General features: G+C 45.3%; 1 protein-coding gene across 1 annotated transcript; it reads right to left on the bottom strand.

Annotated features, from left to right (window-relative positions):
* Positions 1-1,447: 1,447 nt before the first annotated feature.
* HMCES (5-hydroxymethylcytosine binding, ES cell specific) lies at positions 1,448-26,624 on the bottom strand. Its single transcript, XM_027584881.1, has 7 exons — positions 26,468-26,624; positions 25,825-26,030; positions 15,816-15,959; positions 15,224-15,349; positions 7,271-7,446; positions 3,532-3,724; positions 1,448-2,105 (listed from the first exon to the last, which is right to left on the bottom strand). The coding sequence occupies exons 2-7, from the start codon at positions 26,005-26,007 to the stop codon at positions 1,872-1,874; spliced, it is 1,056 nt and encodes a 351-aa protein (XP_027440682.1). The 5' UTR covers positions 26,008-26,030; positions 26,468-26,624; the 3' UTR covers positions 1,448-1,871.
* Between the last annotated feature and the right edge of the window lie 424 nt (positions 26,625-27,048).

Raw genomic sequence — 27,048 nt, 5'->3', positions numbered from 1 at the left:
GCCGCAGTGAAATCGCCCCCTCCTTCAGGGCGCGGGGAGCCGGAGCGCTAACCACCGCAGACCAGCCCCGCCCCTCAGCCGGAAGGCAGGCGCTCCAAAGAGCAATCTGGAGAGCGGGGGGGGGGGCCCCCGCCGAGGTCCACGTCCGGGAGATCCTGGGCTGGCCCCGCGCCCCGCCCTCACGCAGCTCCCCGCCTCCCGAGGCACCAGCTGGGAGGCGTGCCGTGCACTCCTATTAGCAGGAACAGCGCCGAAGCTCCCGTCTGATTGGTGGAAATTGCGATCCTTGATTTGCATAGGGCTTGGGGCCAGCGCCCCTGCTTACCGTGGCTGCGTCTGCGCGGGGGCCCAATCGCCGTGGGCGGCCTGACAGCCGAGGAGCCCTCGGAGCCCGTTACGCCCCGTCTCCCCCGCGCGCGGGCCGGCCCACTTCCGTGCAGAATCCCGCGCAGCGTTTTGCGGTCCTGGTCTCCCGGGCGCCCCAAAGAGGAAGTTGCGGAGCGGTTCCTGGCGCTCCTGGAGATTTTTGTGCCCCACCCCGGGAGCCATGGGAAGGCCCCTTCCTGTCTCAGCAGCGCCCCGCGTGCTCTCCCCGCGGCCTGTGCACCCTCTCTTCCCTGAGGCTTGCGGGAACCTTGCTGGAGCTCCTACCGACAGCGGCCCTGGCTCTTTGTATGCCCTCAGGGCGCGCGCGCGCACACGCGCACAATTCCCAGGTGTAGCCGTTTGTGTTAATGCCTGTCGCTCCTTGCCCAGTTCAGGGCGGGCCATGAAGTAAGTGCTCGCATTCACCTAACAAGTAGTTACACGTCGTTAACACTGGGAGAAAATAACGGTGAAAAAGTGGCCCCTGCTTTCAGAGAGCTAATGAGCCGGGTGAGGAGACAATAGACAACCATTCCAAATAATTATCAAGTGGTTCAGTGCCAAGGAGGAGCCTGCAGAGCAAATCACAGGGGCTCTGACCAGGCTGGGGCAGTTGATCGACCCTCTAGGCAGCCCTGCTCCAAGCCCCAAGCCCATGTCACCCTCTGTGCCCTGCTCTGCCCAGAGGCTGGGAATCTGGATGGGGCTTGGTGGGCTGTGACTGGGGCTTCTCCTCAACCAGGTCCTATGGTCCCTGTGGTCAGGACAGGGTCTTGGCCTCTGTGCCCCATTCTCCCCCTCCCTGCCCCTCCCCCCTCGTGTTTGGCAAGCAGTCAGCTTGGTTTTAAGCTAAAGGATTCACAAAACTTCGAAGTATTGAGTGAACAGAGAGACAACAAAGAAACCACCACTCCCCTCCCCACCCCCACCCCAAGCCTTTTGCTGTTTCCGAAAAAGCAGTTTCCTTCACAGAAAGCCCTAGTGCTCCATGTTTGTCACAAAATCCATTCCTTAGGACTGATGCCAGGAGAAAACAGTAAGATCCAGAATTTCCCCTGCAGCAGCATTTTCTGAAATGTAAACAGTTTATCAAATATAATTTATTCAGAAAAAAAATACAGTGTTTTAAGAACTTAATTCCAAAAGGCTGACAGAACCCAACAGCTGAGCAGAAAACAGCCTTCTGTGAGCAGTACCAGGTCAGGGCTGAGAACCGCCAGCAGGTCTAGCTTTGAGAGAAGTTTCCACCGGTCATACCAGGTATAAAGGACCCTATGAATTATTGATGGTGGTGGTCCCCTACTCTCCCCAGGCTGTCCATTTGCTCCACTGTGGGTTCCTGGTTGCAGCCAGGATAGCCACTCGTACTCATGAATCCACCACTGTCAACTAACACTGTGTGATCTCATCCCAAAGCAAATCCACACACATACAACACAAACACCTGTTATCAGCAACAATATTTAGTACAGCAAATCGCAGTCTTAGTCTCTGAAAATCCAGGGTTACTCGTTGTGAGGCCGCTTGGCTACGGGCTCCTCCTTCTCCGGCTTCAGCCATCGTTCCAGGAGTCCTGCACCTCCTCTCTTGGTGGGGAGTGGGCTCTTTTGCAGGACCTGGCTGGACCACCGGGGCACATCTGACTCTGCCTTCGGGGGTGTTTTGGGCTCTTCCTTTTTGGGTGACTTTGTGGTCAGCCATTGCATCATCTTCTGGCTACTACCACTTGCCTTGAGCTCCTAGGAGAAAGAAGAAAATGTTCAAACCACCCAGCTCAAACTTTTGGGAACAGGCCAACTTTGAGGGAAGAAACAGGGGAAGAGGCATTAGGTACTGACCCAGGCTTGGAAAATGTTACTAAGAGCCAGATGGGGCCCACTGGTCAGGAGTGGGGAGAAGGGAGGAGCAACTGAGTGTGCTCCAAGGGGTGCAAGGGGTAGGGAGGAGCTCTTTAGAGCAGGCCTCAAAGACGAGGTGTGTGGGACCACTCAGTGAGAAAAGAGAGCTGACAGGCATTCCAAACAGGTGCATTCTCACAGAAGAGGATATAATTTCCCAACAGGCTGAGTGTTGGGAAATGAAACTGGAGAGGAATGGCTTCAAACAGTCACCAGGATTAAGGATTCAGCTCAGGCTGAACAGGCTGAACTGTTTCCCCACTGTGCAGCCTCTCTTCGACCGGCGCTGCTCCCTCCTGCTCTCACACCTGCACCCCAACCCTGAATCGAAGGTTCTGAATTCCCATAGTGCCACTTCTCCAGGATGGGGATTCTTCAGGAGTAAAGACCATGGCAGAAATGGGGTAGTGTCCAGCACAAAATGAACATGTATCATTACATTTTTAGAGACATCTAATGAAGAAAACGATCAGGATTGCAGGAGTTTGCAGAGAACTGAGACAAAAGAAGATGACACGGAGTACGGAAAACTTTGAAACTTTCAGAAAAATGGGGGGTAGCTGTTTTGTAATCATTGTCCTTAACACTTCTCAGGCATTCTAAGATGTCTATTCTTGGAACACTACTTAAGTCCCTTGGTGCCACCTGGAAACAGCTGCTATTCCTAAACCTTTGCTCTGGAACTTCTATTCCCACTGAAGGCCTTTGGCCTGTTCACCTTCCCTTCAAAATACAACTGGATCCTTCCTTGCCAATTCTAAAAAAGTTAAAGTTCATGGTAGGAATGTTCTCAAATCCTCCTGAAGGAGCATAAGGATTGGAACTCCCCCAACTTGTAGTTGGGAAAGCAGAGGTACAGAAAAGAGACAGAAAAAAACTCCACATTGCGGACAAAGATACAATTATGGACAAGGGCTCCTCTTTCTTACAATCACCCTCTAGATTAGGAGTCCTCAAACTTGGTTTATCAGACTCACTGAAGCAGCTTTTAATGACACAGAAGCCCAAGCCCAGCCAGCCCTGGATACTGACTCAATAGGTCTAGATAAGGTCCAACATTTTACATTTTGAAAGAGCTCTCCTGAGGAGTCTGAGTCACAGCCAGCTTTGAGACTAGTGCTCTGCTTAACCTTGCCATACCATAAGGAAATGTGAGTCCTGGAAGGTTTAAATTAAAGCTAACTGTGAAAGGCCGTATCCTAAAAGAAAAAGATATTCTGACAGAAGACAGAAAGTTCAGAAAGGACCATCAGTCACAGGCCCCTACCTTTTTGACCAACAAGTTGAGAGGAGCCAGACATTCAGGAGTGTTGTTTCGGGTGTTGTTCACCACGCAAGAGACTGGATGGAAGGCGATGTTCTCTGTGGGGTGGATTAACTTCAGAGCTTCCCGAGTGGAGACCTCACCAAAGTCAAGCCATTTAGAGACTTCCTCCTCTCCATCTAATATGGCAGGCATCCTAGTCAGTGAGGTAGAGACATTAGCTGGGAGGCAGAGGGAGGGTAGGGACAGAAGAGAGACCTGAGTCAGCACAAATCAACCTAAGGAGAAGCTTGTCCTCTCTCTACACATCATGTGCCGATTTGCTGCCATGTGTGCCCTGACCAACTTGATAGGGCAGGAAACTCAACCCTAGAAGAGCTAGCTTACAAAGTTTTATGGCAAAGACAATGAATAGTGCTATGACTGGATCCAGTGCACTCCAGTGTACATCCTGATTGGTGAACTTTCTATGACTAAGCCTAGAATTAAAAGGAAAATTTGTCTATCAGTAATAATCTCTAGATTTACAGTAAGAAAGAGTTATTCACATAATTGTGAACTCTAGGAAACTATGCCTCAGAAAGCAAGGATGCTGTTGCCTAAGATGACTCCTGGAGACGGGAGGAAAAGATCCTATGTTTAGCTTCCAGTTTTATGTCCTAGGCCAATGCGAAGCATGCTACACATTCACTGGTGGGTGGCACAGTTGATTTTAGGAGATAAATGCACAAACATCTATTTTAATAATTTTTTAAAAGATTTTATTTATTTATTTGAGAGAGAGAGAATGAGAGATAGAGAGCACGAGAGGGAAGAGGGTCAGAGGGAGAAGCAGACTCCCCGCTGAGCAGGGAGCCCGATGCGGCACTCGATCCCGGGACTCCAGGATCATGACCTGAGCCGAGGGCAGTCGCTCAACTGACTGAGCCACCCAGGCGCCCTATTTTAATAATTAAAAGTCATAACTTCAACAAATCAAATGTGTACTTTAAAAAATACTTTACAATTGGGGCACCTGGGTGGCTCAGTGGGTTAAGTGTCTGACTCTTGATTTTGGCTCAGATCATGATCTCAGGGTCATGAGATGGAGCCCCACATTGGGCTCCACGCTCACTGTGAGTCTGCTTGAGATTCTTTCCCTCTGCCTCCTCCCCCTGCTCCCTAGCTCTGTCTCAAATAAATAAATAAATCTTAAAAAAAAATTTAGTCTCTGAAATCCAGAAGCGTTTACTGATGAATGGCATCTCTGCATTGTATTATATAGTTCAGTTAGAAGTAGTTGGGAGCACTTTACTTTTTTTCTTTAAGATTATTTATTCGACAGAGGGGAGAGAGAGAGAGAGAGAGAGAGAGAGAGAGAGAGAGAGAGAGAGAGAGAGAGAGGGGAGCGGCAGGCAGAGGGAGAAGCAGACTCCCCGCTGAGCAGGGAGCTCAACCCAGGGCTCCTTCCCAGGACCCTGGGATCATGACCTGAGCCGAAGGCAGACACTTAACCAACTGAGCCACCCAGGAACCCCGTGCTTTACTTTTCTTAGCAGCGTATAAAATAATGTTTTATTAAAAAAAATCAATGGTGTCTTAGATTAGATGAAGTGGGAATTTATCTTCAATTAGCAAAAAATAGAACCACTATATCACATGAAAGTATAATTTCACACACAATGCTTAGGAGGAAGTTAAAATAGATAATCCTGTTATGTGCAGCACTGCATTCTTTTCAGCAAAACATCAAGTATCACTTCTGAGGGCACTCAGATCTGGCAAAACCTATTAAAGTGTTACACACATATGGTCAATTCTGCTAATGCTTGTTTTTATTTTTTAAAGATTTTATTTATTTATTTGACAGAGAGAGACACAGTGAGGGGGAGTGGGAGAGGGAGAAGCAGGCTTCCCACCGAGCAGGGAGCCCGATGCAGGGCTCGATCCCAGAACTCTGAGATCATGTCCCAAGCCAAAGGCAGATGTTTAACGACTGAGCCACCCAGGTGCCCCTGCTAATGCTTGTTTTTAAAATGTCAGCTGTTCCAATGTGATTGCTGTATTAGAGAGCAATTTCAGCATAATGCAAATTTTGTGTTTATAGTTTTGTCTGTGAGAAACACAAGGTGAACACACAGACAACTGCACCCAGCTGAACGGAGCCTTCTAGGAACACACAGAATGCACACATACACACACCTCAAACACTGACAGCTACTGCGTTGCGACTCACTGCACGTTATCTTCCCAAGTTGTTTTGCTCTTATTTTGCATTTGTGAACTTCTCCCTATATAAAAATCCCTCTTCATTCAACACCTCACACACGTCAAAGCTTTGTAGCTCAAAACATGCGAAGCAGTGCACGTAGGTGGAAAATTTTTAAGTACTGACAAGAAGCTTGAACTATTAGAGCATCTTCAAGGTAAAAAGAGAACATGTGGTATCTCCTTAGCAACAGACATAAAGGAATCCACCAGTGACAACATTGTGAAAATAAAAGGAATGTCTATGATTGCAACAACTTCAAGAAGTATCATGAAGTCAGTATCGATCAGGCCTAAAGGAACAGAAACAGAAACAATGAAGAGATTCTTTAGCATATGGACTGAATGGCAAATAGTGAAAAAACTGCTTTCTCAAAAAGAGAATGCACTATCTGAAATACCACAGAACTGGCTCCTCTGAGTGCTAGCAATGAATGGCTTGGTGGTTTCAAACAGTGATGGAATTTCCAAAGCTTTCAGTGTCAGGTGAAGACATGAACATGGATGAAAATGTTGGAAGAATTTTCAGCAGTTAATAAAGTAGTTAATTGCAGAAGGGGGCTACACACTGGATCAAAATGTTCAATTTTGATTAAATACATATCTATTCTAAATGCATGCCTTGAAGGAACATTTCTTTTTCTTTTTTAAGATTCTATTTATTTGACAGAAAAAGAGACAGCGAGAGAGGGAACACAAGCAGGGGGAGTGGGAGAGGGAGAAGCAGGCTCCCGCTGAGCGAGGAGCCCGTTCTCCCTCTCCCATTCCCCCACTTGTGCTCTCTTGCTCTTTCAAATAAATAAAATCTTAAGGAAAAAAAAAGATTTTATTTATTTGAGAGAGAGCGCAAGAGAGAGCAAGAGCACAGAGGAGAGTGAGAGGGAGAAGCAGAGAGCCACTGAGCAGAGAGCGCTATATGGGGCTCAATCCCACAATCCTGAGACCATGACCCGAGCCAAAGGCAGTCACCTAACCAACTGAGCCACCCAGGCACCCCCTGAAGGAAAATTTCAAAGGCAGAAAAATATGCCCCAGGATTTAAGGCCACAAAAGAGCACAAATTTTGCATAATCTTCCCTCCATTTCATGACAGCTTATAAGCTACAATTTCTCTGACACTCATTTTCCACAAGCAAATTCTGGATCTTTCTAAGGTAAAGTGCCATATTTAATGTAATGTCTACGTAGACAACTGTGGTACTGTTTTTAATAGATCCCTATTATTTGTTAATGTGTTCCTGATAAATTTTTAGGTGTTGTCCCCCTAACCCTGCTTTTTCCATAAGTTCTTGGGTTTTCACTGTACAGTCTGGCACAGTGTAGTGACTTTTAGGAATGCATGTCATATTATAGCCAAACTGACCATAACTGTATTTTGCAAAGCAACTGCTACTCTCTAAATTTGTGCACTGAATCCAAAAGCTACCTATCGAAAAGCAGAGTACAAACCCTCCTCTGAATCCTTTTGGACTCAGGGATAAGAACTGTGACTTGCCTAGGGTGAATGTCATTCAAGCTTTTGCAGGAATCGACTGTGATGATGGTGTAGGAATACAGGAGGTCTCCTTCTGGGGACTCCCAGCAGTCAAAGATCCCCGCCATTGTCAGCAGCCTCCAGTTGTCCCAGACCTTCTCCCAGTGCTCGGGACTGTCCACAGCACCATTACCTGACTGGAAGCAAAATACATGGGCAGATTAGACACTCAACAGCCCCCTCCTACACACAGGTTGGGTACTACTACAGGCTTAACACCGCAATCATCTCACAAATACTTCAGCCCATGTGTTAGTAACTCCTCTCGACCCACTGTCCCAAAAGAAAGAAGTTTAATGGACATACCCACCGAAGCTATGGATTTATAGCTCCTTAATGCTTTCAGAATACAATCCAACATCACCAATGGGCATTCAGGCCTTCCACAATCCAGCCCATCATTCTAGCTTTTACTAATAATTTTAATTTGAGGGGCACCTGGGTGGCTTAGTTGGTTGAGCGTCTGCCTTCGGCTCAGGTCATGATCCCACGGTCCTGGGATCGAGCCCTACATCGGGCTCCCTGCTCAGCAGGGAGCCTACTTCTCCCTCTCCTTCTGCCTGCCTGTTCTGCCTACTTGTGATCTCTCTCTCTGTCAAATAAATAAAATCTTTAAAAAAAAGATAAAATAATTTTAATCTGAACCAAATCCAGCAGTCTATAAATGAAGCCCTTGTGCAATTACGTGCCTTTCTATCTTGCCAGAGCAACCTCCTCTGCCCAAAATGTCCTGCCATTTCTCATGCCAGCTCCTACTTGCCATTTAAGATTCAGTTCAATACCTAGAATACAGAAAGCTGGAAAGAGTACCCCCTCCACCCTAACAATAAGAAGAAAGCTAGATAATCTACAAAAATCATAACTTTTCATTTTTATTTTATTATTTTATCTTTTTTTATTTTTTTATTTTCAAGCCCCACGTGGAGCCCAATGTGGGGCTTGTACTCATGAACCTGAGATCCAGACCTATCATACCAAGGGTTGGATGCTTAACCAACTGAACCACCCAGGCGCCCCCAAAATCACAACTTTTCTTAAACTCATCAGAAAACTGAGGTCACTGGGCAACCAACTGGCATGAACTTTAGGGGAAGACAGGGGCCTCCAAGGGAAGATAGAGACATAAGTACTGGCTTACTGGTGGCAAGAGGAGAAAGACAAGGTCTTCATTCAGATAAAATTATTACCAAATTGCTAAAAACAGTGTATGGGCTGGCCTGAGAGCCCAGAACCCCTGGGAGCTGCGGATGTATGGGGAGTTCACATCAGCTTGCGGGTTCTTCTCCATCAACTTCCCCAGCTGCTCACAAGAAAGACGGGGGCAGAGCAGGATACTAGAGAAAGCCTGCCTTGCTGGTGCATGCCTAGAGGAGGGGAGCTCTCTTACATCAGGAAAGGCATGAAGCCTCACCCAGTCATTTCTTCTCTAAGGAGCAAAAGCCTTAAGGCGCCAGGGTATGGGTAATAAAGCCTATTGCCCCTAAGACACAGGTAAAGACCCAATGAGTCTGGGGAAGGGTAAATGAAAAATCCTTCTACTCCCCTGGGCAAGGAGTAGGATCCCTGAGGAAGCCTGAGCCTGACAGCCAGGGCCCCGGATCTGCCTGAGACTGAGGCTGTATGAAGACAATGAACACTCTCCCACCCTTTATATCAGCAAGCACCACATGGACAGCAACAGCAGCCTAATTCTAGGGAAGGGGCAAGAGCATAGAGAGATCCTTTCCAAAGCACAGGCCTAAAAGGGAGGTTCTACAGCTGAAAGCAGCAGGGCTACTGAGAAAAACCCTCTGGAGAATCACCCTTACCCTGAACACAGGATGGCACAGAGAAATTTCAAGCCTGTAGTGAATAAAGGTAATTATAACAACAAAACCAGTTCAACTCCTAATAAGATCGGCTCAACCTCACACATTAATGGCCTATTAGAAGGTTAAGTGTGTCCATTCCCAGACATAATTATTTATCTCAGTCTCTATGTATGGCAATCAATAAAAAATTACAAGACAAACAAAAAAGCCAGAAAACCCAATGAACTGCCAAGAAATAGAGCAATCAACAGAACCAAACTCAAGATATTTCTTTTCCCGGGGCGCCTGGGTGGCTCAGTTGGTTAAGTGTCTGCCTTTGGCTCGGGTCATGATCCCAGGGTCCTGGGATTGAGCCCCGCATTGGGCTCCCACCATGGTGGGGAGCCTGCTTCTCCCTCTGCCTACTGCTCCCCTTGCTTGTGCTCTCTCTATCTCTCTCTGTAATAAATAAATAAAATCTTAGAAAAAAAAGATATTTCTTTTCCCAAATACTAAAAACTATCAGAAAGGAAATTTAAAATAAGCTTTTTTTTTTTTAAAGATTTTATTTATTTATTTGACAGAGTGAGACACAGTGAGAGAGGGAACACAAGCAAGGGGAGCGGGAGAGGGGCCTCCGCTGAGCAGGGAGCCTGATGCGGGGCTCGATCCCAGGACCCCGGGATCATGACCTGAGCCGAAGGCAGATGCTTAATGACTGAGCCACCCAGGCGCCCCTAAAATAAGTTTAATTAATATGTTAAAGGCTCTTGTAGAAAACGTAGACAACATACATTAAGAGAAAAGAAATCTTAAAAAAAAAAAAGAGAGAGAAGAAATCTTGGCAAAGTAAGAAAGAAGACTTGACAATAAAAACTACCCAAACTAAAGCACAGAGAAAAATAAAATACACAGAAGAGAACATTCAAGAACTATGGGACAATATCAAATTGTCTAATATGTGTTATTAGAATCCCAGAAAGTGAAGAGCAATGGGTAAGAAGAAATACCTGAATATATGTTGGATGAAAATTTACCAAAAATTATGAAAGACATCAAATCATAGATCTGAGGGAGCTCAGAGAACATGCCAAACACACAAACACACAAACACACAATGTATAAAAACTACACATATCATATTCAAACTGCTGAAAACCAAAGACAATCCTTCTGAAGGCATTAGGCAAAGAGGAGTGGTGGAAGCACACATTACAAACAGAAGAAAAAAGACAAGAATTACAGTAGACTTCTCAAAAGAAACTAGAAGAGCCAGAGGCAATGGAGTATTTTTTTTTTTAAGTGCTGGGAAAAAAACCAAAAAACTGCCAACCCAGAATTCTATACAAAGTGAAAACACCATTCAAAAATGCAGATAGTGATGCCAGGTGCTGGGGGCAGAAAAGGACTAAAAATGGGCATGGGGGAGAAAAACCATGAGAAGCTCTTAACTATAGGAAACAAACTTAGGGGGCGCCTGGGTGGCTCAGTCGGTTGAGCGACTGCCCTCGGCTCAGGTCATGATCCTGGAGTCCCGGGATCGAGTCCCGCATCGGACTCCCTGCTCAGCAGGGAGTCTGCTTCTCCCTCTGACCCTCTTCCCTCTCGTGCTCTCTATCTCTCATTCTCTAATAAATAAATAAAATCTTAAAAAAATAAAAAGAAACAAACAGGGTTGCTGGAGGGGAGGTGGGTGGGGGGATGGGGTAATGGGGTAAATGGGTGATGGACATTAAGGAGGGCATGTGATGTGATGAGCACTGGGTGCTACACGCAACTGATGAATTACTGAACACTACATCTGAAACTGATGATGTACTGTATGTTGGCTAACTGAATTAAAAAATGGGCATGGGGTTTCTTTTTGGGGTGATAATAATGTTCTGAAATTAGACAGTGATGATGGTTACCCAACATTTTGAATACTAAAACCACTATACACTTTAAAAGGGTGAATTTTATTAAATGTAAGTTATAGCTCATAAAGAGAATGATGATGATTAAAAAATGAACTAGATAGTTTTTTGGACAAACAAAAGTAGAATTCATCTGCAGGCCTACACTACAGGAGGAATTTTTTTTAAAAGATTTTATTTATTTATTTGACAGAGAGAGAGATAGTGAGAGCAGGAACACAAGCAGGGGTAGTGGGAGAGGGAGAAGCAGGCTTCCCACCGAGCAGGGAGCCCAAAGCGGGGCTCGATCCCAGGACCCTGGGATCATGACCTGAGCTGAAGGCAGACGCTTAATGACTGAGCCACCCAGGGGCCCCACTACAACAAGAGGTATTAAAAGAGGTTCTTTAGGCTTAAGGGATATGATACCAGATAGAAACTTGGATCTACCCAAAAAGTAAAGATCCATGGAAATGGCTAAAAATTAAGATATTTTTTAATCACTCTAAAATATAATTGCCTAAAGCAAAATAGTAGCATGTATTGTTGAGTTTATAGCATATGAAAAAGTAAAACCTATGACAATATACCAAAAGACAGGAGGAATCAGGAATATACGTTATAAAGTTCTTATACTACACAAGAAGCAGTTTATTCTTTGAATGCAGATTATTAATTTATAATGTATCCTATTGGGACGCCTGGGTGGCTCAGTTGGTTAAGAGTCTGCCTTCGGCTCAGGTCATGATCCCAGGGTCCTGGGATCGAGTCCCACATCGGGCTCCTTGCTCAGCGGGAGCCTGCTTCTCCCTCTGCCTGCCGCTCCCCCTGCTTGTGCTCGCTCTGACAAATAAATAAGATCTTAAAAAAAAATAAAATGTATCCTAGAGAGCAGCTATCAAAAATTTTTTAGGGGTGCCTGGGTGGATCAGTCAGTTGAGTGTCTGCCTTTGGCTCAAGTCACAATCCCAGGGTCCTGGGATCAAGCCCCACATTGGGCTCTGTTTGGTGGGGAGCCTGCTTCTCCCTCTCCCTCTGCTTGCTGCTCCTCCTGCTTGTGCGTGCTCTCTCTCTCTCACTCACTCTCAAATAAATAAAATCTTTTTTTTTTTTTTTTAAGATTTTGTTTATTTATTTGACAGCAAGAGAAGGAACACAAGCAGGGGGAGTGGGAGAGGGAGAAGCAGGCTTCCTGCTGAGCAGGGAGCCTGACGCAGGGCTCGATCCCAGGACCCCGGGATCATGACCTGAGCCGAAGGCAGACGCCCAACGACTGAGCCACCCAGGCGCCCCTAAATAAATAAAATCTTAAAAAAATTTTTTTAAAGAAGTAAAAATAATAAGCCAACAGTGGAGACAAAATAGAATCATAAAAAGTACTCAATTTAAAAGCAGCCAGGAAAAACATGAGAAAAGGAAAAAAAAGCTAATGAAACAGAAAACAACTAGCAAAATAGTGAATTTTTAACCCCATCAGGTTGATATTTATATCAAATGTAAATCTTCTAAACACTACAAAATTCCTTCCTCTAGGAAGCCTTCTGTGATGCCCCAGTCTGAGTTATCTGCTCTCCTCTACGCCCCCATAACCTCACAAGCATGCCTTCCTTGAGCATTAGCCTGTGATTGTTGACTCAGGTGTCTTGGCAGTCGAGCTTCAAGGATAGAAATCATGTCTTCTGAACTTCCAGGAGACTAGCAGCAGGACCATATACAATGGTATGTGGTTAATAAATGTCCATTGAACAAACAGATACATTTTTAAGTAGGCTCCATGTCCAGCTAGAGTCCAACCTGGGGCGTGAACTCATGACCCTGAGATCAAGACCTGAGCCAAGATTGAGAGTTGAATGCTTAACTGACTGAGCCACCCAGGCGCCCCCAGATATATTCTGATAGGGAAGAAGAATTAAAAGCTAAGCACTAGAAATCTTATGGACTGGTTCCATCAAGAAAGAAACCCCAGGGCGCCTGGGTGGCTCAGTTGGTTAGGCAACTGCCTTCGGCTCACATCATGATCCTGGAGTCCCTGGATCGAGTCCCGCATCAGGCTCCCTGCTCAGAGGGGAGTCTGCTTCTCCCTCTGACCCTAACCCCTCTCATGTGCTCCCTCTCTCAAATAAATAAAATCTTTTTTTTTTTAAGATTTTATTTATTTATTTGAGAGAGAATGAGAGAGAGAGAGCATGAGACGGGGGAGGGTCAGAGGGAGAAGCAGACTCCCTGCTGAGCAGGGAGCCCGATGTGGGACTCGATCCCGGGACTCCAGGATCATGACCTGAGCTGAAGGCAGTCGCTTAACCAACTGAGCCACCCAGGCACCCCAATAAATAAAATCTTTAAAAAAAAAAGAAAAAACCCCAGAATTCTGACTGTTAATTTATTTACTTAAAGATTTTATTTACTACTATTTTTTTTAAAGTAGGCTCCACACCCAGCGGGAAGCCCAATGTAGGGCTTGAACTGAGCTGAGACCAAGAGTTGGATGCTTAACCAACTAAGCCATCCAGGTGCTACTAAAGATTTTATTTTTAAGTAATCTCTACACCCAAAGTGTGGCTCAAACTCACAACCCCGAGATCAAGAGTCACATGCTCCATCGACTGAGCCAGCCAGGTGCCCCCAATAATTTCCAATTTTTTTTAATTTAAATTCAATTAGCCAACATATGGTAACATCATCAGTTTCAGATGTAGAGTTCAGTAATTCATCAGCTGCATATAATACCCAGGGCTCATCACATCATATGCCCTTCTTTTTTTTTTTTTTTAATTTTATTTATTTATTTGAGAGAGAGAATGGTAGAGAGAGAGCACGAGAGGGGGGAGGGTCAGAGGGAGAAGCCGACTCCCCGCTGAGCAGGGAGCCTGACGCGGGACTCGATCCCGGGACTCCAGGATCATGACCTGAGCTGAAGGCAGTCGCTCAACCGACTGAGCCACCCAGGCGCCCATCATATGCCCTTAATGCCCATCACCCAGTTACCCCATCTCCCCACCCACAATAATTGCCAATTTTAATGAAGCAAACTGTGATGAGAATGCAAAGGCTTTAGCAGTATCAAAGCAATAAATGTGATTAAAATGAAAACATGCTGGCATGTCTGATTTGTTTTCAATTTCCTTATAATGTTATGTGAACAGGCTAAATTTTTAGTCTTAGAGTTTTTTTTTTTTTAAGATTTTATTTATTTGTATGAGAGACAGACAGAACAAGCAGGGGGAGGGGCAGCTGTTAAGGGAGAAGCAGGCTCTCTGCTGAGTAAGGAGGCAGATGTGGGACTCAATCCCAGGACCGTGGGATCATGACCTGAGCCGAACGCAGACGCTTAACTGACTGAGCCACCCAGGCGTCCCTTAAAATGAGAGTTCTATGAGGGGACTGTTAAATATAGAGTCACCATGTGACCTAGCAAATCTACGCCTAGGCATAAACCTAAGAGAAATTAAAACATATATTCATACAAAAACTTGTACATGAATGTCCACAACAGCATTATTTGTAGCAGTCAAAAGTAGAAACAACCCAAGTGTCCATCAACTGGTGAATGAACAAATAAAACATGGCCTATCCATACAATGGATAAGCCATAAATGAGCAATGAAGTAGTGACACATGATACCACATGGATCAACCCTGAAAACATGATACTGAGTAAAAGAAGTAAGACACAAAAAACCACATATTGTATGATTCTAAATATATTAAATGTCCAATATAGGCAAATCTATAAAGACCAAAAGATTAGCGGTTGCCTGGGCAGGGGGAAATAGGAAATGGAGAGTGATGGATAATGGATATGGGGCTTTTCAGGGTGATGAAAATGTAAAATTAGACAGTAGTGATGGTTGCACAACTCTGAATATACTAAAAAAATCACTGACTTGCATATTTTAAAAAGGTGAATTTTAGGGTGCCTGGGTGGCTCAGTTGGTTAAGCGACTGCCTCAGGTCATGGGATTGAGTTCCACATCAGGTTCCCCCTGCTCTGCAGGGAACCTGCTTCTCCCTCTGCCTCTGCCTGCCACTCCCCCTGCTTGTGCTCTCTTCCTCTCTCAAATAAATAAAATCTTTAACAACAACAAAAAGGTGAATTTTATGGTGAATTATACCTTAATAAAGCATTTATTTTTTAAAAAATTCTATGAAGAAAGAAACAAAATGTCCTTGTTTGGATTAGCTTCTCTATCCCTTTCCAAATATCTACTGTGAATGCTGTTGGACAATACCTTTTCTGTTTTGGCTTGGGGGAAGTAGATGAAGTATGGCTGCCTTTGGCTAGTAACCACACATCGCTGCCACTCATAGAATCCATCTGCTAAAACGACACAGCGTCTTCCCTTTCCAAGAGGTACCTAAGGGAAAATGTGAGTAAGATAGGGTCTTAGTGACAGAATGTGTCATGGACTTGAGTTAAAATCTCAGGTCCACCAATGTATGACCTTAGAGCAGTTATTCAATTTCTCTGTACCTCCCTTTTCTTATGCATAAAGTCATCACTCACACAGCTGTTGAAAAGATTAAATAATGTACTCCAGCTCTGTTAATTATAAGTGCATGAGAACCTCCAAGTGAAAACTGTCTAGTTGAACCCAGTCAACCTACAGAATATGAGAAATAACAATAGTTTTGTTTTAAACCACTAAGTTTTGGGATGAATCATTATGCAGTAATATATATTAACAATACTCAACATTATTAGGGAACTGGGAACACACTTTCCAGGAGAACCTTATTTTATTTCTCAGGTATATAAAGCACTAACAGCTCTGCTGGAATAAAGAACAGAGTATGTGCCTTTTCCCTAGACCTGCTACCTACCTTGAAGGAATGCTTCTCCATTATGGTATCACTACGACAGTTGAAAGTGTTGAACTTCAGCTTAGAAGGATCACTCTCTTTGAACCAAGATGGGACCAATCCCCATCGCATGGGAGCAATGATACGTTCAGATGAGTCTGCACCCTGTCATGGGAAAAGGTTAAGATCCAGTGAGGAGATAATGAAATTGAGAAAACCAAATGTAGCACATGCATCACATTACACTGAAATACAAAAAACACAGATTATTAAAAGGGCAAGAGGGCACCTGGGTGGCTCAGTCGGTTGGGTGACTACCTTCGGCTCAGGTCATGATCCTGGAGTCCCAAGATCGAGTCCTGCATCGGACTCCCTGCTCAGCGGGGACTCTCTTCTCCCTGTGACCCTCCCCCCTCTCATGCTCTCTATCTCATTCTCTCTCTCAAATAAATAAATAAAATCTTTAAAAAAATTAAAAGGGAAAGATTCTACTTGAAAACAATTTTATTTCATTTATTTAAGAGGTTTTTTTTTTTAAGATTTTATTTATTCATTTGAGACACAGAGATAGAGAGAAAGCATGAGCAGGGGGAGAGGGAGAGGGAGAGGGAGAAGCAGGTTCCCCGCTGAACCAGGAGCCCAATGTGGGGCTTGACCCCAGGACGCTGGGATCATGACCTGAGCCAAAGGCAGACGCTCAACCATCTGAGCCACCCAGGCACCCCAAGATTTTTTTTTTTTTTAAGATTTTATTTGTTAGAGAGAGAGAGAGCACAAGCAGGGGGAGAAGCAGGCTCCCAGCTGAGCAGGGAGCCCAATGTGGGACTCGATCCCAGAACCCTGAGATCATGACCTGAGCCAAAGGCAGACACTCAACCAACTGAGCCACCCAGACGTCCCTTGAAAACAATTTTAATGATTTATCATGATGTGAGTAACTTGAGGTCTTCAGCATTTATTAGAATGTAAGACATACTGCTTGGGTAGGGCGGGGGATGCAAAGAAGTTTAGTCTGTAAACAGTTACTTAGTGCCTCCTATGAGAGAGACATAGTGCTAGGTCTAGCAGTTCATGTGGTCCTAGCTCTCAAGAAGCACAGGTCACAGACAATGATAATATAGTGAGGTACATGCTATGATCAAGGCATGCACAGGGTGCCGTGGGGCACATGCAAAAGTTTTTAACCTCAAAGGGCTTGCACGATAACATGCAAGGCCACAGACATAAAAATATTAATAATTTGAGATACAATAGGCTAATGGCCATATAAGTGGTACAGATGAAGAGTAGCAAAGGAGTTCAGTGGAGAGTGATCTGTGAGAGATGGAATGGGTAAGTATCAACTCCTCAGAAGGGGCAAAAAGACAGGGGTGGGGTGGGGTGGTTCTTAAATTAGATCCCACAAGAGGTACAGAATTCAGACAAAGAGATGGGAGGGAAGACAAGATGTGAAATTAAATGAACAGGGGTGCTTGGCTGGCTCAGTTGGAGGAGCACATGACTCTTGATCTTGGGGTTTTAAGTTTGAGCCCCTCAATGGGTGTAGAGATTATTAAAAGCAAACAAACTTTAAAAAAATTAAATGAACAAAGAGGCAATGTCAAGAATGTGTAGGGGTGCCTGGGTGGCTCAGTTAAGTGTCTGCCTTCAGCTCAGGTCATGATCCCAGGATCCTGGGATCGAGCCCCACATCGGGCTCCCTGCTCCACAGGAAGCCTACTTCTCCCTCTCCCACTCCCCCTGCTTGTGTTTTCTCTCTCGCTGTCTCTCTGTCAAATAAATAAATAAAATCTTAAAAAAAAAAAAGAATGTGTAGGAAGTGGTTTTGTGCAGCAAAGTAATATAATAGCAAGCCTGAGAATGCTATTTTTTGGAGGGCCTGCTTACAAGGTTGGCCCTCAGCATCTGGGAACTTGGATTTTGAGTTTTCCCCTTTTCCCAACTGATAAGGATGGTTTGGTTTACTGTGCCTAGTCTGTGCAAAAATGAGGTTTATGCCTAGCATCTGTTTTCCTTCTGAGAGTCTGGAATTTTGGTGCTTGCTAGGCAGAGTACCCAATAAAAACCTTGGGCTTTTGGGGGGCTGGCTCAGTCCATGTGCCTCTTGATCTCAGGGTCATGAGTTCAATCCCCACGCTGAGTGTGGAGCCTATTTAAAATAGGGGCGCCTCAGTGGCTCAGTGGGTTAAGTGTCTGCTTTCGGCTCAAGTCACGATCCCAGGGTCTTGGGATTGAGCCCCACATTGGGCTCCCTGCTCAATGGGTAGCCTGCTTCTCCCTTTCTCACTCCCCCTGCTTGTACTCCCCTCTCTCTCTCCCAAATAAATAAAATCTTTAAAAAGATAAAATAAAATATTTTTTTAAGGATTTATTTATTTGAGAAAGAGAGAGGAAAGTGCATGCCGGAGTAGGGGGAGAGAGAGAATCCTCAAGCAGATTCCCCACTGAGTGTGGAGCCCGACACGGGGCTGAATCCTAGGACTGAGATCATGACCTGAGCCAAAATCAAGAGTTGGCCCCTTAACCGACTGAGCCACCCAGGTACCCTAAAATAAAATCCTTAAAAACAAAATGGACCAAAACAAAGCAAAACAAAACAAAAAACAACCTTGGACTTTCAGTTTCTAATGGGTTGCCCCAGGCAGAAACACTGCACATTACTACATTTTTCATTGCTGGAGAAGGAACATGCCTGGTGTATCCCCCCCTCACAGGAAGGAGGGAAGATAAGGAAGCCTGTGCATGGATTTTTTTCCCAGATTCCTAGTGGTGTCTTTTTCCCTTGCTGATTCTATTATGTATCCTTTCACTGTAACAAACCTTAGCCATAATATGCCTTATATGTTAAGTCCTTCCTAGTGAACCTCCAAATGTGGGGGTACCCTTGGGGGGACTCCGGCACATCGTTGTTAAAATTTGGGAGGTAAATGGCCCCTTAAGAACTTGATGAAATCTAGATTAAAACGCCTACTTATGTGTGCATGCACGTGCGTGCGCGCGCGCGCACACACACACACACACACACACACACATATTCTATATGGTGTGCAGAGAGTGCATTCTGGGTGCTACCATGATGGTCTGGGGGTAAGGATATGGTGGGTCTCATGACGGTAGTAAGAATAAGACACCAAAAGATAGACTAAAAATAAAATTGTGACGGTAAATGGAAAAGAAAACAGGACTGATTAAATTTTCAAGCCTAGAAGAATGAGCAAAAGAAAAAAATCTGAAGAGGAGCCTGATTTGGGGAAAGATCATGTGTTGATTTCAGATAATAGTGGGACATCTATAGCAGTTCTGTTATATTTTCAAGTCTGTAGCTATAGCAGTTTAAAGAAATGGTTGCAAAATCTTTGACACTCCTCTCATTGAGAGCTGGAGGTGTATGTTCCCTCCCCTTAAATCTGGATGGACCCGTGATTCACTTGTAACCAACATAATGTGGCACAAGTGACACTATATGATTTCTAAGACTAGGTCAGAAAACGTGTGTCAGCTTCTTCCTCACTTGCGGAGACACTCCTTCTGAAGCTCTGAGCTGCCAAGTAAGAAATCCAGCCACCCTAAGACTGTCATGCTGCGAGGAAGCCCAGGCTACATGGAGAGGCCACATATGAGTGTTCTGGTCAACAGCCTCAATTGAGAACCAATGCCAATTGCCAGATAAGTGAGTGAAAATACCTCTAGATCAGAGGCTGGCAAATTTTTCTGAAATGGCCAGATACTAAGTATTGTAGATTTTGCAGGTCATACAGTGTCTATTGCAACTATAATATAACTACTGTTACAGGGGCAAAGCAGCCATAGATAACAGATAAATGAATGGATGTTTTTGTGTTCTGTAACATTCCTGCTCTAGATGATTCTAGCCCCAAATGCCAGGTCTTCTCAGGTGAAGCTCAGACTTCAGGGAAGAGACAAACCATACCTGTAATGCCCTGGCCTCATCCCTCACTGGTGAACAGAACAAAAAGTTGTTTAAAGTCACTAGAATAAAATCCAGTACAGCTATTTATTACGTCCAACAAGCACTCAGAGATATGGAATTAAAGCTTAGGAGAGAGGCAGCAAAGTACAAATAATGGGCCAGAAAACTTGCTCTGTGAAAGGCAGATAGTAAATATTTTTGGCTTTGTGAATCCATATAGTCTCTGTTGCAATGACTCAAGCAACTCAACTCTACTGCCACTGGTATTATGAAAGCAGACAAAGAATGAAGGAGCGTGGCTGTGTTCTAATAAAACTTTACAAAAACAGGCGGTGGGCTAGATCTGATCTGAGGACCAGTTTGCCAACCCCTGGTATAGAGGAAAGAATAAAGCCTTTACAAGAAGACCCTGGTTCAAAAATCCCATCTCTGCTACTTACGAGGTTGGACTAGTCTCAACTTCCTGGACCCTCAACGTTCCTTATCTGTAAAAATAGAGTGAACAATACCTACCTTGCAGAATCATTTAAATGCATGACATGAAATAAGCACACAGATTATAGTTTAATGTTTTTCTAAGTTTAGAATTAAAAACAAATAGAATTTTCTATGTGAAGGTGCTTGTTAAGGCCGTGAGGACAAAGTTTCTTAGAAAGTAAATCAGGGCTCCTGGGTGGCTCAGTCAGTTAAGTGTCCAACTCTTGATTCTGGCCCAGGTCATGATCTCAGGGTCTTGAGATTGAGCCCTGCAGAGGGCTCTGTGCTCAGCAGGGAGTCTGCTTGAGATGCTCTCTCTCTCAAATAAGTAAATCAATCTTAAAAAAAAAAAAAAAAGGTAAATCAAGCACAGGATTTAACCTGGGGGTACAAAAAGAAAACAGAGAAATGAAGGAAAACAGAATCTAAGAAAAAGTACCTAGAGAAATGAAAGTAGAATGAGAAAGAATGAGTAGAAAGAGAAAAGTCAAGAGGATACAATTCTAAGATAAGAATCATCAGCAGTGGTACTGTCTCCAAAAGGCTCCCCTTTTGTTTGAAGCTAATCTCTCCATGGCGCTCCCCAAAAAATCCTGTCCCGTTACTTCTGAAATCTTGCCTTATCAGATATCCCATTCTCTCTCTCGCACGCGCGCGCACACTCCATTCTCATTATTCATGGCAGTTAGGTTCTACAAAGTCACTGTAAACACTGAATTAGTGAATACTGGATTACTGAGCTGCTTTTAGGGGAAATACGGGGTTAGGTTTCCACCTACCTACGGAGACATTTTTATCAACTGAGCAGTATATAACCTTGTTCTGTATTTCTGTTTAAAGACACTTTAATTTATATAGTTGATTCATTAATGTTGAATTCATGACCAACAGCACTGTAATTCATACCTGAATGATGTTTATCTAATATGTTTTTCCCTGTAAGGCATATTACAACCTTCTTGCCCTTAAGAATACAAACCAGCACTTTAGCATTATGCTTGGGGACAATTTTAAACAGTGAAGTCACCAACAAAAAGCACAGGAATGCAAAAAACACAGCACTAAATCAACTCCAAGAAGGCTACTTGTTTACAAGGTAAGAGCTAAAACAAGAAGGCAGGGCTTTGCTGGGAATGTGTACATTGGGTGACTCAGTTTCCTCTACTCTATACGTCCATGAATGACTTCAAAAGCAACATGAATATTATTTTGGGGAATACAAATAATTTTAGAAAGTAGGCAAATTTGCAAGCTTGAAATCTACAAATGAGGATCAATTGTGTGTGTGTGTGTATATATGTGTATGTATATATATGTATACATGTGTGTGTATTCTTCCCCTTAAAGACAGAGGAAGCCTGGGTATATTGTATGCCAAGAGGCAGGAAAAACAAAAGCAATTAATGAGCATGCAGTGTAAGTAAGGAAAAGACTACCCTGGAAGAAATGGTAGCATAACTGAACTGAACATGAATTTGCTCCTTGGTGAGTTACAGATAGAGACTATACCAGGTGGAGTTGTCACACAAAGTAAAATTTATTTGCAGCAAATAAGATGGGGGTAAGTGGAGATGGGGGTGTGGTGAGTGCGTTTCTCTTATTTAGGATTAGGATGAATATTCAGAAAGGGGAGCTTTATCATCACCTGTAAAAGTGGGCCTAAGGTTGCACAGACGGACTTTGGGAAAACTTGCCTATAATGCATCTTATGTTATGTTAATGAAGTCTGTGCTCCAACTAGGGCAGAGGCTTTAATATCATAATGAAGCAGAGGTAACTGTAGGATAAGGGTAAAGGGGCTATGGGGAGCCTCTGAAGCAGGAATAAACTGGATGGGGCTTGGGATCATTATCTCAGGTAAGGAAAGCAGGACGTTGTTTACTTCTGAAACAGCACTGGGAGTTTTACCACTGATTTATTGTCTCTGATAAGGTTAGGCTATTTCCTGGCCTGGTAGACACTGTTAGTTTTGCATTCCCTCTGTTCCCTTAAAATACTTAACTATTGAGATTTTTTTTGTGTGTGTGTGGTATTTCTGACACCTCCTTTTGCAAGAAGTGAGCTTAGGCAGGGCACCTGGGTGGTTCACTCTGTTAAAAGTCCTCTTGATGTGGGCCGGGTTCATGGGTCTCAGGGTTGTGAGGTCAGCCTCCATGCTCAGCTGGAGTCGGCTTGAGAGCCTCTCTTTCCCTCTGCCCCTCTTCTCCCCCACCCCTTGCACACTCTCCCTCAAATAGATAGTCTTTATTTTTAAAGATTCCATTTACCTACGAGAGAGAGAGAGAATGTGCGTGTGAGGAGTAGGAGTGTGGGGGGAGGGGCAGAGGGAGAGGGAGAAGCAGACTCCCCACTGAGCAGGGAGCCTGACTTGGGGCTGGATCCCAGGACCCAGAGGTCATGACCTCAGCTGAAGGCAGATGCCCAACCAACTGAGCCACCCAGGTGCCCCAATAAAGAAAATCTTAAAAAAAAAAAAAGTGTGCTTAGGCAAGCAAAGCCAGTAGGACATAGATCACAGAAAATACCTGGGGGCCTAAAATGACTTCTCTTGTGTCATGAAAGCTATGTCTCATCTTTCTTTTTCTGGGGACCCCCTAACTATTTCCGTTTTCAGTAGGGTAGAGAATGTAAATCCAAGTGTTAATCTCATGTGAGATAGGAGAAAGAGAAAGAATGTACAGGGCTTTTGGGGCACCTGGGTGGTTCAATTGGTCTTGATTTTGACTCAGGTTGAAAACTCTGAGTTGTGAGATCAAATGCTTTGGGCTCTGTGATCAGCAGGGAGTTTGTTTGAGATTCTCTCCCTCTGCCCCTCCCCACACTAGTGCACATGGTGTGTTTGCTCTGTCTTTTGAAATAAATCTTAAAAAAAAAAAAAAACGAAGAAAAACAGCTTTTATGAATCCTCTCTTCGAGAATCAAATGTGCCTTCCAAGCAGAAGCGCCCCCTTATCCAAAGCATAAATGAGATAACAGCCATTTAAATGATCTCTGATCAGGAATTTGCAAAACCTCACTACTCTAAATTTGACATTCTCAACATGCAATTTGACAACCCTTCCCCACCACCAAGATCTAACAGGGAGAAAGGGGGGTATGCTACTGGCATCTGGTGGGTAGAGGTCAGTAATGCTGCTAAACATTCTGCAATGCACAGGACAGCATCCCACCCAAAATGTCGAAAGTGCCAAGGTTGAGAAATCCTACCTTCCAAATCCCACTGATCATCACTTTTAATGTTAGTGTGTTCACTGGACAATCCTAAACCAAACCCAAACATGAGGCTGCCCCCTACTGGGAACAATAAATAGAAAATGGCTGAGAAGCCCAAATACTGAAAATACTGCTCAATATTAGTCATCTTTTCCTTCTACCCTTTTGGACTTGTGACCAGAACAGCTGGTAGAGCTGGGGTAGATAAATGAAAGAGGAAGTAATTTGCAAACAGTGGTTTCAAATGCAAATGCTGCAATCTATACACATGTGCTGGCCACTGATATGGATTAATGATCAGCTGAAGTGATTCTAATTTTGTTTTACAACTTATAGGTTTGAGACAAATGGAACCTCATATATTTATCAAAATTAGGAAACCCCAGCAATCTTAACAAAACTTATTAGTGATGTGGAGTCAAAACACTACATTAGTAAATTCATACCACCGACGGAAAGGGGGGAGCTATGTTTGCTAGGAGCTCCACCTTCTCCATTCCTAGTTCCAGGAAGCATCCACTGGAGTGGTTCCGGAAAGTGGTCTGGACCTCAGTCCCAGCTCTGTCCCCTCACTTACTGGGTAACCTAAGACAAGTCACAATATCTCTACACTTCTGCCTTTACATCTGTTAAACAAATTTTTCTTCCAGATAACATTCATTCTATAATTCTAAAGACGTGATATAGAGAGAACCAAGGCTAAAAAAGGCACATACATTTAATCCGTCTCTCTTTTCACTTCAATTAGGCCTTCTTTTGAAACATGTTTTATTATTCTTTTCCAGTTAAGTTTCCCCATGATACTCGTTTATTTTGATTTCCCTCTCATTAAAAAGTTTTTTAGTTTCAACAGGGAAGGATGCACTCAGCTCAAGAATAAACTATTTCATGTATATGGCTTCATTCAACCAAAAAGATGTTATTTGGTATGCTTATTTCAAATAATATAGAAATGAACCTTGACTACAATATTATCACAAGAATTCTGACAAGTAGGAGGGGTACAATTGACTTTATAAAGTGATTTAAGCATTACAGATCAAATAGAGTAAAAATCCAGGATGGAAACAATCATGATTTTTAATAGCCTATCAAGGGCATTTAAAATGCTTAAGATACAGAGGGGCGCCTTGGTGGCACAGTCAGTTGAGCATCTGACTCTTGGTTTCAGCTGGGGTCCTGATCTCAGGGTCCTGGGATCAAGCCCCGTCAGGTTCCTCCCTCAGCGTGGAGTCCGCTTGGGATTCTTTCTCTCTCCCTCTGCCTCTGCCCCTCCCGCTTGTGCTGTCTCTCTAAAATAAATACAGTCTCGGGGCATCTGGGTGGCTCAGTCGCTAAGTGTCTGCCTTTGGCTCAGGTCATGATCCCAGGGTCTTGGGATTGAGCCCCGCATTGGGCTCCCTGCTTTGTGGGGAGCCTGCTTCTCCCTCTCCCACTCCCCCTGCTCATGTTCCTTCTCTATGTCTCTCTCTGTCAAATAAATAAAATCTTAAAAAAAAATACAATCTTAAGATAAATAAAATGCTTAAGACATGGAGAAACCATTCATTTCTGGAATTAAGCATTTTATTTACTGCATACTAGCACTGGTGCTCAGGTGCATGCACACACGCCCACACACATTGAGGAGATAAAGCAAAGAACCAGAACATGATTATGAACTACTGGTCACTCCAACACTACAGAGATAAATACTATAGAAACAATGAGTGCAATTAAACTTCAGACAACCAAACCAACTACATCTGTTCTCGCTTCAGTAAAAGACAAGCAGAAAAAAAGAGAAACTTCCATGTTCAAGAAACACCAGAGGTGTTTCAGATTAGCTCGTCTTAATCCTGCTCTAGGCCTAGAGATTCTGGTTCACCTGGCCTGGTAAGGGGCAGGATATTTTTTTTTTTTTTTAAGATACTCAAATGACCCTGATAATCGGTGAGGTTTGAAAGATGCGGTCTTAAAAAGGTATTCAAATAAATTTGGCATGCATGCCGATGAACCCTTAAATGAGCCCGAAGAACACTGCATCATCGTGTTTTTTTTTTTTCCCCCAAAGATTTTATTTATTTGACAGAGAGAGACACAGCGAGAGAGGGAACACAAGCAGGGGGAGTGGGAGAGGGAGAAGTAGGCTTCCCGCGGAGCAGGGAGCTCGATGCGGGGCTCGATCCAAGAACGCAGGGATCATGACCTGAGCCGAAGGCAAACGCTCAACTGAGCCACCCAGGCACCCCACGGCATCTGAGATGAGAAGATACCGATCAAACTTCTCTTTGCAGTGAGGTCCGGAGTGGTTCTCAACTGGGGGTCAGAACCCGTGAGCAGAGGCTGAGCGCGCACCAAACCCAACCCAAGTGGATGAGCATTCCCTGCGGGCCCAGAAGCCGGCCCGGCACAGACACCAGCGGTTACCTTCTCAAAGTGCAGTCGCGACAGAAGCACTGGGCTGCTAGACTGAGGGTTCTTGTTGTACGAGGGGCAGTACTTGTCGGGGTCCCTCCACTCGGGGAGCCGCTGCCGGCCCTGCCGGTCCCGATAGGCGCACGCTCGGGCCAGCACATCTTTAGGCAGGTGACAGGAGGTGCGCCCGCACATGCTCCCGCGCCGCCCGGCACAGCCTGGAGACGAGAGCACCGCAGGGCGGTCGCGCTAGCTCACCGTTTCCCCGCCGCCGGGCCAGCACGGCGGCTCGTGCCAGCCTAGCCGAGAGCGGACACACTGCGGGGAGGCGGCCCGCCCCGAAGCGCCATTCTTCAGCTCAGCCTGCGGCCGAGAGAGCCACGGGGGCGGCCTGCGGTCATTGCTGGAGCCACACGCCCTGCCTCCGCCAGACCCTTTCGGGCCACAGCGTCCCGTCCCCGCTCCTCCTACTCTCCTCCCACACCCTCGGGGCACCGACTGCGGGCGGGGGGAGGGGCTCTCGCCCGCTAACCTCCAGGACTGCTGCCCGCGCCGCCAGGAGGCCGGCTCTCCCGGCGGGAACTCGACCTGCTCCCCAGGGCCGCCGCCCCGCCGCCCCGCCGCCCCGCCGCCCCGCCGCCTCGCCGCCCCTCACCTCACGTCCACCTCGGCCCGGCCCCCTGGCCGCCCCGCCTCGCTTCACGTCGCCTCAGCTCGCCCCAGTCCCTCTCCGCCCGGCCGCCAACACCGCCTCACTTCACGTCCACCTCGGCCCTGCAGCGCCCGACACTCTCCTTCCGCAGACGCTCAGGATCTGCGGGCCCGCCCTCCGGCGTCAGGCCCCGCCCCCAGCGCGGTCGGCCCCACCCCCGAGTGGCGAGAGGTTCCCGCCGCGTCCCGCGCGCCCCGGAATTTGAATCTTCTGAAAAGACCCCAAGGATAGGCCACGATCCGGAGCCCCGCTCTCCTCCATCTTTGCCCTTCCCCCTGCGGGGTCTGCTCTCAGGGCTGGCCGCAAGAACGGGCTGGGGCCGGCTTACCCTCGCGCCGCTGGCAAAGACCCTCGTTGTGTCCCAGGGAGCGTGAGGTGCCCTTGTCTGTATAGCAAGAGCCAGGACTAGGACACCGGGTCGTTGTAGGGATAACAGGAAACATTCTCTTCACTTCCCAGTGAGGCTAACCACCTCAGAGTTTTGGGGCAAAAACTGAGAAACAATCAGGAAAACGTCCATGAAT

This window comes from Zalophus californianus, chromosome 1 (assembly GCF_009762305.2).
Source record: "Zalophus californianus isolate mZalCal1 chromosome 1, mZalCal1.pri.v2, whole genome shotgun sequence".
NCBI classification, from domain to species: domain Eukaryota; kingdom Metazoa; phylum Chordata; class Mammalia; order Carnivora; family Otariidae; genus Zalophus; species Zalophus californianus.
The sequence above is the reverse complement of the archived record's forward strand: the minus strand, read 5'-3'. Positions and strand labels throughout refer to the sequence as shown.

Bases quoted from the DNA above. Each gene is read 5' to 3' on its own strand.
- HMCES (XM_027584881.1), bottom strand. From the start codon at position 26,007: ATGTGCGGGCGCACCTCCTGTCACCTGCCTAAAGATGTGCTGGCCCGA. The intron at 7,447-15,223 runs GTATTGTCCAAC...TTTTGCTTCCAG, and splicing joins CCCAAGCCAAAACAGAAAAG to TCAGGTAATGGTGCTGTGGA. The intron at 3,725-7,270 runs GCAAGTCACAGT...CTCACTGACTAG, and splicing joins TTGAATGACATTCACCCTAG to GATGCCTGCCATATTAGATG.